This window comes from Perissodus microlepis, chromosome 1 (assembly GCF_051167445.1).
Source record: "Perissodus microlepis isolate ML-2025 ecotype Zambia chromosome 1, ASM5116744v1, whole genome shotgun sequence".
Taxonomy (NCBI): Eukaryota; Metazoa; Chordata; class Actinopteri; order Cichliformes; family Cichlidae; genus Perissodus; species Perissodus microlepis.
Window position 1 is genome coordinate 13,705,032 of NC_140461.1, and position 13,363 is coordinate 13,718,394.

At 37.9% G+C, this 13,363-nt stretch overlaps 2 protein-coding genes across 2 annotated transcripts; one reads left to right on the forward strand and one right to left on the reverse strand.

Annotated features, from left to right (window-relative positions):
• The first annotated feature begins 1,935 nt into the window (after window positions 1-1,935).
• Window positions 1,936-8,897, forward strand: LOC146393552 (uncharacterized). Its single transcript, XM_084930858.1, has 3 exons — window positions 1,936-2,065; window positions 2,953-3,092; window positions 3,243-8,897. Exons 1-3 carry the CDS (start codon window positions 2,060-2,062, stop codon window positions 5,971-5,973), a joined length of 2,877 nt encoding a protein of 958 aa, XP_084786984.1. The 5' UTR covers window positions 1,936-2,059; the 3' UTR covers window positions 5,974-8,897.
• Window positions 8,861-13,273, reverse strand: LOC146393553 (uncharacterized). The gene is made up of 7 exons (XM_084930920.1): window positions 12,345-13,273; window positions 11,618-11,740; window positions 11,342-11,458; window positions 11,077-11,133; window positions 9,986-10,141; window positions 9,662-9,775; window positions 8,861-9,536 (listed from the first exon to the last, which is right to left on the reverse strand). The coding sequence occupies exons 2-7, from the start codon at window positions 11,738-11,740 to the stop codon at window positions 9,489-9,491; spliced, it is 615 nt and encodes a 204-aa protein (XP_084787046.1). The 5' UTR covers window positions 12,345-13,273; the 3' UTR covers window positions 8,861-9,488.
• Window positions 13,274-13,363: the final 90 nt, after the last annotated feature.

The window sequence follows — 13,363 nt, forward strand, 5'->3', positions numbered from 1 at the left end:
CCTTGTCAAACGACATATTCAACATTATGCTTTGATGTCCTCCAGCAACCATGGTTAACAGCCAACTAATAATGGCCTAAAGGACATTTTCAGTCACGAATGGATTCCAGGATCTGTGCAGTGTATTTTTGCAAGGCTTCTTCTTGTGGAGAGATGAAAAACAGACCATGTATATGGTGTCGAGAGCTTTATGAGTACTTGACAATTTCTTTGTGAAATTTTGCTTTGGTGCCTGTTTTTGGGTTAGGTCACAGTGACATCCAGCTACTATTGCAATACGGTTATTCTGCTATCTGTTGTTAGCTGCTTCATTAATAAAAAAAAAAGTATCCTTTAGTTTCAGTAAGTGTAATTACATTATTTATGCAAATAGGAAACACAAAATGAATGTTTTCATATTCTGAATGAATGTGGAAATGCAAATGTGATGATTCAGGACTAGCAAGTATTGAAATTTGCAACTTACTGCACTAGTTTACATAAAATATAGGCGATATAAATGGGATTGTTTTTGTTTCCATGTAAATTGGTCCTTAGCCTTTTGAGGCTTTACGAGTGAAGCCCCATAACATCATGTTGTTCCAAAACCTGCAGCTGTGTCTGTGAGCAAGGGAGACACTGCCTTTGCATGCAGCAATACAGTACGTGAGCTATGTCACCAAGCACCCAGTGAATGGAAACATTCAAAGCCACGGTGTGCCAAGCTTAAAGTACGTGTGGTACTCTGAGAGAGAAAGGGGTGGGAGGGGCTGAGGGGCACGGTTACATAATTCAAACAATTATTATATAGGGCAGATCGATTAACTATTAAAATTCTGTTTTTGTTCATACTATGTATATGCTTGCACTGTGGCACTTGATGACTTCACAGTGCGTATACTAAAAGTACTAATGTTAAAGCGGACATTTTTAACACCTGGCAAACTATTCATTTTCCATTTTCTTGTACTTTTATAAACATGTTATAATGAAACTGACTAAAAAAATACAGTATATATATATATTTTTTTTTGGTTTATATGCATGGGATACTTTGGAAAACTAATATAATTTGTAGCATATGCAATAACTATGCACTTAATTCTTCATACTTAAATATTTCATAGCAGCTAAGAACTTTTCAGTCCTTGACCTTCCTCGACATTTCCTGCGACATTAAGGGTTGTGACCCTCTTTTTAGTGCCACTGGACTTATTTTTATTATTTACTTTGTGATGCAGTGGTAGTGCTACTGCACACTTTTTAGGTTAAATGTCCTGCTGCGTTGTGGACGGAGGTGTGGCTGTGACATTAGAGAGCTAAAGAGATTAGAAAGGCGTGACAGGCACATGGTGTGGAAGGGTGGAGAAATGGCTTAGTATGGCGTTGTCAACAAAACGTCAGCTGAGGGGGACTGGCTCGTAGTCCTGACACTGGAGAAGCTCCCCTCTGTAGAATCAAAGCAAATAGAAATACTTAAATACATCCCACTTTTCTTTTTTAGTGCTAATCATAATGCTTTTCTCTAACTTTACCATTTCAGCAGAAGACTGGTGGAGACTCAGAGCTAACAGAGTAATTAATGTTTTGATAAGATTAAAATCAGCTGTGCACTCTGAATGTCTATAGTTCACGTTCATTGCAGACTATTTTATAACTGTCCATGACCTCTGACCTCTCAACAAAAATAAAAGCTTCTTAAAATAGTTCCTACTTCTGTTTTATTATGGGTATGAGGGACTTAATAGGAGCTTGCACTGCCTTTTGTCTGATGTGAGTACAAACACTGGTTCTGATTGCTTTAGTTCTGTGGTATCTTGTTGGCTGTCCGTGGGCTGGTCTCAGTCCTCTCCCCAAAAGAGGCTATGGAGATTATGACGTTAGACGCTAGCACTCCTTATAAGCACCTGTCCATTCATGTCATGCCATGCTCCCAATAGGAAAAGCGTGTGATTGTTTTCCGAATGAGACAGTGTGCGTAGATAGTAAAGTGGTACTATATATCCTGCATATACAGTTCTTTTCTTCATTTCACTGCAAGCAAGACAGCCGAGGTTTGTTGTTTTTCTTCCAACATAATATGGAGGTAAGGGATCATTTTTCCTAATGTACATTTGAAATAGTATGTTTGATCAGTTTAATAGTCAGGTATAAGTTTGGAGTTCAGAGTAGATTTTTAGCATTTTTGTTGTATATTAACAAGAAACAAATACATTTATTGACAGCTGTGTGTATTTAAAATCTGATATATTTCCTATGTGCTTAAAGTAGTTCTAGAAATTTGGAAAACCTCATAAAGAAATGTCTTATGATTTTAACAGCTTATAGATTTAAGAGAAAGGCAGTCTGCTTTTATATTCTTCGTGTGTGCACATTTTCTTTAATTTGGCAGAAATGGGGACATAAAGCTCTAGAATACATGTCCTTACTAAGTTTTAACATCTGTTGGATGGTGCATTTTAGGACAAAATCTTTAAGCCATCAGAGAAAGCATTAAAATATGCTTTAGATAGTGAAATGTTCAGGAAGCGCTCACAGCTTTTTCAGATTTGTTTTGATCACTTTAATTATTCCTTCTGTTCAAAGTAACCTAACCTTGCCACTGTTCAGTGATGGGTGATACAATCCAAATCCAATCAATACAAAAATGTAACCCCGCTTATCTGAAGGCAATAAGGCGCTTTGGCAGTGTGAGCAAAATTATCAGATGTATTTACTCTTTGCAGTGACAAACTGCAAGTGATAAACTGACAAAATTTGGTAATTAAGGAAGTGTATTATTGAGATTCGCCACCCTAGTTCATCAAACATGGACAGTGGAATCATCTCATTAGCTTCAATGCACTGATTTTGATTAATTTGATTTTGTCACCTGATTAATGCTGTGTCAAGTGTCTTTATGAACGTGTTCGTACTAGCACTTGATTATAATAAGCAAGAATCTATTTTTACTTACTGCTCTGTACTCTCCAGGTGGCACCTTGTGCCCAGGAAGTTGGTAGACATGCAGCATTACTGTTGGCTTATCTGAACTTGCAGAGAAAACAAGGCCACTTTTGTGACCTTGTGCTCAGACCGGGACAGAATGCAGGTCAACTTTACCCCGCACACAGGTGAGAAAAATAAGCTAATAACAAACAAACACACCAACATATACATATCATCAAACTGCCCAATGATATCATGATTATAATAACAGTGTATGTCTTACACGATGTTCATGATTTCAGACCTCACCACAAAACTGCTCTTTGTTCCCCCAGATGTGTGCTGGCAGCCTCTAGTCCAGTGTTGGCATCTGTCTTGTCCTCTGCTGGCGCTCTGGTGGAGCTGCAGGCCAAATGTCTCTCTGACTCTGTATTAGCACCTCTTTTGGACTATATTTACACAGGGGATTTGCCCTACAGTTACGGCCAGCAACAGTATTATAGTCTGCTCACAGCTGCCTGCTACCTGCAGATGGATGAACTGCAAAAGGCTCTGAGGGCTCAACAGCAGACTGAGGTTTGCACTGCAAATGGCGCAGAGGCTTCTGCTGAAGCTGAAAAGAATTCTTATAGGACAACTGTGAATACCTCCCCTCATATGCCATCAACATCCAGCATTTTTACCTTTAGAAAACCTGACGAAACAAACATCTCCAGTGAACAAAGTATGACAACTTCACCAGACAGAGATATTCAGTATCAGGATTCAGACAATGTGGATCCGTTTAGTGAAAGTCAGATGCTCTCAGCTGCTATGGATTGCAGCACTGATGAAGTAGAAATGGATACAGGTAGAAATAGCAGAGACCACTACAGTGGAAGGGATGCAAGGACTTTAAGCTATCCAAGTGCACACTGTGGTATACTTGAAAGAACTGAAAGGAGCACAAATGCAGGACATGCCAGACAAGCAACTTATCTAACGCCACAGCATTTGACTCTGAATGTCCCTAGCATTGCTGAAGTGTATCCCACGTCTAAAGTGGACAAAGAGGCGGAAAAGGATTGGCTTAATCCAGCTGGCATCTGGCAAAGGTACACAGATGACACTCTGGTGAGGACAGCTGAAAATAGGAAGAGCTCATCTTCATCCCCACATTCATATTGTGGGGCAGTACCTGTCATCTGTCACAGCAGCAGAGCAGCTATCCCCCAGCTAGCAGATGTGTCTCCTGTGTCTCCCTTCCATTCAGCCCTCCAGACTTCAAGCAACTCCAGCAGGTCTCCAGTCTCACGTTCAGCGAGCATAGAAAATGACAGCATTATTGAAGGTATTACATCTGAATGCAAACGTCAATATCAAGCACAGAGCCAGGAATACGGCCACAATAAAAAACACACTATTACACAAAATCTGAATAACAAGGATAATTTAGATCAATGTGCTTTACAAGATTTATATTACAAATCCAGTGGAGGTAGCTCTCATTATGACAGCAGCGATTCAGATCATTTTACAATGCAGGACAATGAATGTGTTGACAGAGGATCATCTCACTTTACCAACAATAATGATCAGCATGCTTATTGTGATTCCTTTCAGAAAAATACACACAATCTTAGAGAAGATTCAGTGCTGCAGAGTAAGGACTGGAGCCAAGAATTGAAGCATAAAATTGATCTCAGGTTTGATGATTTCTCACCCCAAAAAAAGCAGCTGGATTTCTTTGAATCCTACAATGTCAGCAAATTGGCGACAGCAACAGCGGAACCAGGAGGTCTGAGAGCTGAAGTTCCACTTATTGCTCATCCTGTGGAGGACTTAAACACAGAACATCTAGGTCCAGAGGAAGAGGTGAAAGAGGAACACAGTTACTCTATTAGAGTTCCAGCTGAAAGTGATATACAGGACAGCCACTGCAACTATGAACCAAAGAAAGGGTACTCAAACATATACAGAGCTGACAAAAGTGCAAACAATGCTCCTTCTAACCATGATTCAAACTACAGTCCTACAGCTGTGGAAACCAAAGAATACCATGCTGATAGCTTCCCTAAATCTCTGCAAACTGAAAAGACCTCAGGCACTGACATCACAGAATCACATTTGATTTTTACAATGCCTGTGGACAGAAACATGTCTGACACCAGTGTTGACAGTGCTGTGGGACACTCTTATCACTCTTATCTTCGTTATCATTGCCTACAGCATGATGATATGCAAGAGGATGTGCACTTATTGCAGGGAGGTTCTGATCACAAACGCTCCCACTCCAACCACTTTGATGATTCTGATAGTTCAAGTGAGGAGGAAGACTTTGGTGCCTTTGAGAGTCCCCTAAAGCAGCACTACAGCTCAACAGAGACTACAGACCAGTTTCTTCTTCTGGATATTAGCACAAGACCTGCAGAACTATTAGTATCCTGCAAACACCGATCTGACACAGAAGAGAAAGGGGATATGTTTGAAACTGGAATCTGGGCGCATGATGGAGCAGAGAGGTACGAAAAAACATCTGCAGCATCTGTTGAAATGAAAACAGTTACGGCTAGGGCTAAATTTGGAACTGGGAGACTTGATATGGGTGGCACACACTGGGCTGCAAAGACAAATGCTGACGAAAGAAAGACTGTTGTTCAAAGTAGTCCAGCTGTTGAGACTATTCAAAATTCTCACATTGTGTCTGAAGTTTCCAACCTTAAAGAAGGTGAGAACCAAACCATTACCTCGACACACTGTTCACCTCCTGGAGTGTCAGACTCCATGCAACCCTCTGTGTCTTTTTGCATGGCATCTGGCCTTTCAACCAGCATGCCAACCAATAGATCAGCTCATCTGTCATCTCCTGTTCACCACCCATTCCAATGCTCTCTATGCGACCGTTCCTTTAGCCAGCGAGGTTCTCTAAATAGACATGTGCGGAGCCACCTTGGTGTAAGGCCCTTCCCCTGCCCCCGCTGCCCTATGACTTTTTCACGTCAATACCGTGTCACCGAGCACATGCGTGTTCATCAGCGATGTACCCCTGGGAATGATTTTCAAAAGCCCCCTGCTTCATCAACTTGAGAGTTTGAGGAAAAGCTAGGAAACTGAAATGCATTTTTCATTATAATATAATGTGTGTTAGGATGACAGTTTCCTTTAGTGTCTTGCAAATATATGTAAGACAGGGAATTTTTTTACATGTTCGATTTTTAAAATCAGAACTTGCAGATGAACGTTAGTCACTTTAATGCAATTAATATAGGCTATTCTAAATAAGCAAAAAAGTAGGAGGGCAAGAAAGTAAAGAAAAATAAATGTTGTGGATCTTAATCATTTTAATATGCAGCAGTAGGTAATCCTGTTGATTCACAGCTAGAGCATCCTGGATTCAATCCAGGGCAGGGCCCTCCTGTTTGGAGTCTGTGCATTTCATCCGACCTCTGGGATATCTGGTTTCTGTCACCAGCAAAAACAAGTGTTCTTGCGCCCTTGACAAAGGTAATAAAACTGGTGGGAGTTGTTTCCCATAATGTGTTTAGTATAGAGAATTAGTTTTCCTACAGCCATTAAATAAAAGAATCTATTAACTGAACATAGTGCAAAGGCAACATATCAAATGCATAAACAGAGAATGAATCAAATGAAATGCTTTTTTGAACACATTAAGAACAGAGTGCGAGACAAGGCCGTGTTGACAGTGATGCATCATCTCTGATATCAGAAACCCTGTATAAGTACTTGGCAACTGAGATAACTAAATGCTGAAGTTTTAAAGGCAATATGTTTTCCATTCTTACCTTAGTGAAAGATTTTTAGCCTTTCTCTTATTGTATTTGTTGTATTTCATGTGTTGTGCCAAATTTTCGGATGGTAACAGGTGTGGACTATTGGCAGGCCACTTTGCCAACCTCTTTTAGTACTCTTTAATTGTTGCAATGTTATTTTGACATTCACTTGTTGAAATGAGCCTTTCCTTACAAGGGTTTTCCTTTGGATAAAAGGACTTATTCCAAAACTTGTATACTAGTCCACTAATACACCTCTATACCATGCAGTACTTTGAAATGTGCATTGATAACAAACCACATGGCCCCACTTCTCTTTACTGCAGATTTTGTTTTTCATATATACATGTGTGCATGTGAGGATGTTCATTTTTAATCTTTGCATTTTTTTTCGCTAACATTTGTGAATGCAACAACAAATCTTGTGCATAAATATTCCTGAGCCTATGCAGTTATTTCCAGTACAGAACAAATTTGGTTTTAAATACAGTTCTGCTTAGCTGCCATGTCACCATTGGCCTTTGTGAATATCTCTGCATACACAGATTTCTCCAGATTTTCTGTATCTTTCAGTGATATTATGTAGCTGTGTCTTAAATTGCAAATATTGTTCTTAAATTGTCTCTTACAGAGTTGTGAATTCCTCCATTCCTCTGAAAGATGTGTCCTCTTTTTTCTGTTCATTTTATAACCACTCACGTTGTTTAGTCATCGTCTTCCTCCATGTCACCCTATCCTAGCATTCTCCTGTTAGCCCTAAATTTACATATCCTTCATTCTTCACCATTTTTTTTAAAATTGCCCCATTATAACATTTGCTTACATCAAATTCAAAAGTATACAATTTTTAACAGTTGATATATTCCCTTTTTACTATTTTAAGCTAAACATATGGTATGACTGATTTGCAAATCAGTACGAAACCCAGAAGCAATTGGCAGGCAGGCACAGAAGCAACCTGGAAAACAAGGTGTCATTTCCCTGCAAACTAAGTGTAGAACAAATGAATATTTTATGTTTATATATTTGATATTTCACAATAACAATGTGAAAATAATGGCCAAATCTACAGAAAATACCATTCTGCAGCTTCCCTCTACTTTATCTGTTCGGCTTGCAGTTTACTGTACTGGCAGCTATTGCATTCGCATATCAGTGTAAAACACTCTAAAAGATTGCGGTATACTACTGGCACCAAACAACAGACAGATACCAGCTCATGCACAAAGTAGATCATTTAGTATCTAAACAGATAGAGTTTATTAGAGACCAAACTGAGTAAAACTCAATAATGACTTCACATTCACCAGGTAGCCAGAACCATGACATTTCCTCTGTGTGTGCGATTTAATTTAAAGATATTACCATGTCAACTAACTGGCTGGTACATTATATTCCAAAGTTGCTTTCACGGCCTTTCACTTCCACAGGTACCAGAGCTGTCTAGTCTAATGCAGAGCGGGAGACACACACATATTCTATGCCCTTATTAACTTTGCATGTTTAGCCATTAAGTAGTGTAGTAGATCTTTGCCATAATGTTGACTTCATTCAATTTAGTGTTGTGATTCTGAATCTCTCTATATGTATTAGTTATATGTCTCACATAGTGTTCCCTGTAAGAGAGGACAGCTTGTTGGGTGTCACAGTGTTTGTGCCAATGGTGTGAAACATGAGTCAAGGGCAGCTATGAGGTTCTGTGCATGTTCTGTCTGGTCTATTCCAAAATATTTCTGTTAGGGACAGTAGGGTGAAAAAGGATCATATTATTTGGTATCTTACACCTGGTATGAACTATTGGTACCTTTGATAGGTAAATACATATATAAATAAAAGGGCAATGCAATTTATGAGAGGTGCTTTAAGTTCCTAAGATTGCGTTTTCATGTTCTGAAGTTCCCGCCTATTTTAATTTTTTTTAAAAGTTGGGTTATTAACTTGTGATGCTAAAAAAAAACCTTGTAGGACATTTACTTGTGTACTTATGATTAATAAGGACTGCTGTTAATATTGTTTTGTTATACTAATGTAATAGTTTGGGCTCTATGGCTTTTGAAACATTAGCTGTGAGATGAGCAGTCTCCAGGTAAAATCAGCTGATCCAGCTGATCTAAGAACAGTGGAACAGTCAAACTGCAAAGTGAGACAAAGACAAACATTTCTGATAAAACAGATGTAATTAATTTTGAGATCATTTAACTTTAATATTATAAGAATGTAACATTGTACTTTAACTGCATTAAAAGGTTTCATGAAAAATGTTACGATACCTTAAAAATATTTCTGTGTGTGTCTTTCTTGCAAACATCCTTTCTATCTCCTTTCTGTTTCTTTACTAACATACAAACACACATATATCAGCACACATTACAAACAAATACAATTAGTAGGGAAATATGAAAAAAGGTGCAACACATGCAATAATGCAATTAATTAATTGTATTCATTTTATAAGGAACCATCAGAATAGTTGCTAAAACTCAGTTGAGGAGGTGCCCCAACAGAATTAAAGGGCAGTATCTAATTAATTAAGGTAAATTGGACCAGTAAATACATTTGTACATAAATTTGGTTTATTAAGGATAATATTAGCATGTGACATGGAATATGAACCACACTTGTATGAAACAGATTATTAATTTGTTCCTTATTGATTTATCAAGTTTATGTTATGCCATACACCATGCAATTTCAAAACGATGCATTGAGTCTGCCCCTTCAGCAAACTAAAACTAAAGGGTTTGTTTATACAGTATATATATATATTTCTTCTCTTAATTTTTCACACTTCAGACAGTCCTCTTGTGCTTGCTATTCAACTGACGAATCAGGCGATGCAGCAGTCATCACTACAATGGCCTAAAGGAGGAGAAAAAGTATTAGCGTAACTTGACCTTTTGCAACTTTTTAAAACAAATATTGGGTAATAAGTTCCTTGTAGGACATTCCCAACACTAAGCAATGACTGCAGTGTGCCCTCTTACCTGGCTTTTTGTGGATCGCAGGGCAATGCCAGCCAGAGCTGACATTACAATGAAAATAACCGCTACAACAAAAGTGTAGAACACCAAAACTGCTTCCAAAGCCAATCCCATGAGCTAAAAAAAAGTTTGACATTAAAGAAATGAAATACACTGTTACATAGCATTTAACACTATATTATATTTAATTTAATACATTTAAGAATTTAATTAGTTAAATTTAAAGCTCCAGTCAAAATACATCATGCTGTCCAAAAGATAGGTAAATAACAATAACAATAACAGAGACATAAAACCTGAGGCTGAGAAATATGACAAAACAATCACCTGGCGATTTTCCATTGGTTCAGTAAATGAAAAGGTTCCATTATCATAAATGTAATCTAGGTGGTAGGAATATGCTTCTATGTCAGGCAGGATGTGTATTAAAGTCCAGCATGCGACCAGTATGGAGACAATGCTCAGAGATAACGAAATGGTTACCTGCAGACACCAACAGACAAAGATGGGGGTGATACACAGTCATTTAAAACAAAAAAATTCCACTGGAGTCTATGCAGTTCTGTGAAAAACTGAGTACACATGAGAGCCACTTTTAGCAGCAATAACTTCAAATAAAATGTGAAAAAGAAATCACAACCTCAAGGCACTTTGTAAGGTAAAGAATCTATAGAATCTTTAGCATAAGGGAGAAATCTCCAACAATCAAATGATAGGTTCTGAGCAACTTCTTAAGAAAAAATCCCATTATATTGAGGTTGGTAAGCATTTGTTTATGCACAGCTCTCTTAAGGTCCAGCCACAGCATTTCAGCTGGACTCAGCTGGACCATTTCAGCACCTCAAGTATTTTTATTCCCAGTTTCTTTCTTGTAGATTTGCTGGTGTCCAAGGTTTTGCTGTGAAAAGGCTTTCTAATGGAAACCCTTCCAAACAAACTATTCTCCTTCAGTCTTTTCCCAGTTGTACTGTCATAAAAGTTAACATTTAACATGCTAACAAAGACCTGTAGTATAGTTTGTTTGTCGCATGATCTGACTTTGGGGTGAATTATATGATGTCCACATAGTGAAGATTGTTGTTAACATACATCTGAATGCTCCAGACCAGCAAACTGCCAAAAACATCTACTTTTACAGAGATGCTCTATTAATCAAGTGCATTTGCAGCACTACATACCCTGTTTATTTCTATGGAAGCAGTAAAGGTGTGATTTATCTTCACAGGTGTTAAGATATTAACAATGTTAAACTATAAATCAAACTATAAATTAAACTATAAATCAGTGTTGATGATAATGCAATATTAAATTCTAAGGCATCCATAAACACTTTTATTTGAAGAAACCTCTTGTTCAATATCTAGTTCTAGTATAATTTTGCTATAATATAACATTCATCATATTTCAGTAGAACTTACTGTTTTCTTGGTGGTGTTGTGTTGTGCCAAAATGTATGTAATTCCACATATGATTAACTATGAGAAGACAGAGAGAAAGACAGATTTATTACATATCCCATGTGTTGGATGGTTGTAAGGTGACAGGAAAGCAAACACTGACACTAAAATAAAGTGCAATATAAATTCTGATTATTTAATACTTCTTAAGTTGTGCTAGAAAAAATATTGAGTCACGTCAAACTTCCCAAGGCACTCTTTATTATTCCCTTGTTTAACTACCAACCAGTGTCCCCAGCAGGAAGCCTGGTGGGATGACTGTCCATACATGCATCATCTGGGAGTCTGCCGTGATCGCAACGGATATGATAAAGAAGGATGCACCCAAGATCAGCACAATTGTCTAGGAGAAAACATAAACAACGTTTAGCATGATTTTGTTAGCTATGTTTTATTTTCTGTGGCAATATAAGCCTCAAGTTCTTCTCAAATGTGGAAAGATACTGAAATGAAACAAAACAACAAACATTCATGTGTATTTGTGTATGTGTCAGTGTCTTACACCAATAATTTTGGGTTGTCCCTTTAAGAAGCGGTGTAAAGGTTTTGTGCCCCCCACTGAGGTGTCTTGAGGATTTCCATTATTCCCACCTGGATCACTCACAGAGAGGAGCTCAGCAGACATCTAACCCATTAACACACAATGGTTCACAATCATTATTCTCAATCAATTCTTAACAAATGCATGTATCAAATGTCAGATTTATCATCTGAAAAACTCTGGCAGCAAGTGTATAGCTAATGGGATTTCTTCTTATGCCAGCACAATATTTTTTCACTTTTAATCATAATTATGCACTACAGCATTCATTTTTAGTTGTATCTTAGGAGATAAAAGCTCCTGGAGCCCATTTAAGCTTGTTGAGAAGCCCAAAAGCCTGATGCGACAGATGCTGCTGAAATAGCATGGAGTCTGCAACAGATTAGCTACTAGCAACTGACCAACAATAGTCCAATAGACTGGCTGCCTGGTGCTTCAGCTTGTTATCTGTAAGTAAACTAAGCAACTGTAGACAGTAAGCACATTCACAACATAAGCAGAAGCACTGTACTATAAACTATTTTTTAAAAAAAGGAAAATCTGCTGTTCCACCAATCCACCGACATTCAAAAGCTTGTCTGCTTTAAGCTACAACTGTACTTCATTTTGAAGTGACTGACTACAAAATAAAGTTGTTGTTTTTTTTACCAAGCAAAAAGAAAGCTAGTAAACAAGAGAAAAAACAGACCGTAGGCAGCTGTGCAGTCAGAGCTGTAGTTCAGTGTGGAAGCTCTTCTCATATCAGGTTCACATCTGGAGCAGCTTATGGGTAATCTCTGGACGATCACATCATTTTGAACTCTGAGTTTTTTGGGAGTGTTTTTCTCTTTTTCTCCCCATTCCTCCAGAGTGTTTACTCATTTCTGTTTAGCTGAAGGGTTTTACTTTTTACTGTGAATTACTGTGAACTATCCATTAAGGTGTTTACTTACTAGTCAGTTTTATGTACTGAACAATCAGGTGGACATTATGATCATTGTTATTTTTTTCCATTTTAAGTACATTAATATTCAAATGTGTAAATAGGTGCACATGCATGAGAACAGACATACATCTTCCAACAAAAATCTTTTTCAACTAATTATAAACACTTTCACTCTGTGGAATGTGCTGAATCGAAATAATCGACTCCTTAAAATCGAGTCAAACTTTTCATCACTCCAGCCAAAGCAGCAGAGGGGAGGGATGAACTGTTTCTGTGTGGGGGCTAAAATGGGGCAGGGCTAAAATGAAGAAGTGGACTGTGGCAAAATATCCTGAGAGCAGAAAACACAGAAAGAGCTGATTTCCTGTTTAGCTATATGCTGTTTGGTGTCGTGCTAGATGGAAAAAAAAATCAAATTGAACAGCAGAAGTTTGGGAAGGACAAAGTGTTAAAGTGATAAACTGGTAAGGAAGAAACGATTGGCTGGACTGAATTTTAAAATATAAAACAGATGCGGTTTAATAACAAAACTACAAAAATTAAACACTTCCTGTCTGTGGTAGAATAACTTTTATTTTACTGCAGCACACTCATGAGCTCTGCCTCTCAAAGTTAGTATATTATAATATAGAACCAAAAACAGTTCAATAAAAGCAAAAGTACAAATTTAAAGAAAGCATTATGAGGAGCCTATAGGCAAATTTCTGAGGTTAAAGGAACAATTAGGAACTTACGCAAGAAAACAATCAAGCACTGCATGCAGAGTCAAAAAAGTGTAACAC

Excerpts from the sequence above, each read along its gene's own strand:
- LOC146393552 (XM_084930858.1), top strand. Across the intron at positions 3,093-3,242 it reads CAACTTTACCCCGCACACAG|ATGTGTGCTGGCAGCCTCTA; the intron begins GTGAGAAAAATA and ends TTGTTCCCCCAG.
- LOC146393553 (XM_084930920.1), bottom strand. The coding sequence starts at position 11,740 with ATGTCTGCTGAGCTCCTCTCTGTGAGTGATCCAGGTGGGAATAATGGA. Across the intron at positions 11,134-11,341 it reads GCTTCCTGCTGGGGACACTG|TTAATCATATGTGGAATTAC; the intron begins GTTGGTAGTTAA and ends GTCTTCTCATAG. Across the intron at positions 9,537-9,661 it reads TGCGATCCACAAAAAGCCAG|GCCATTGTAGTGATGACTGC; the intron begins GTAAGAGGGCAC and ends CTCCTCCTTTAG.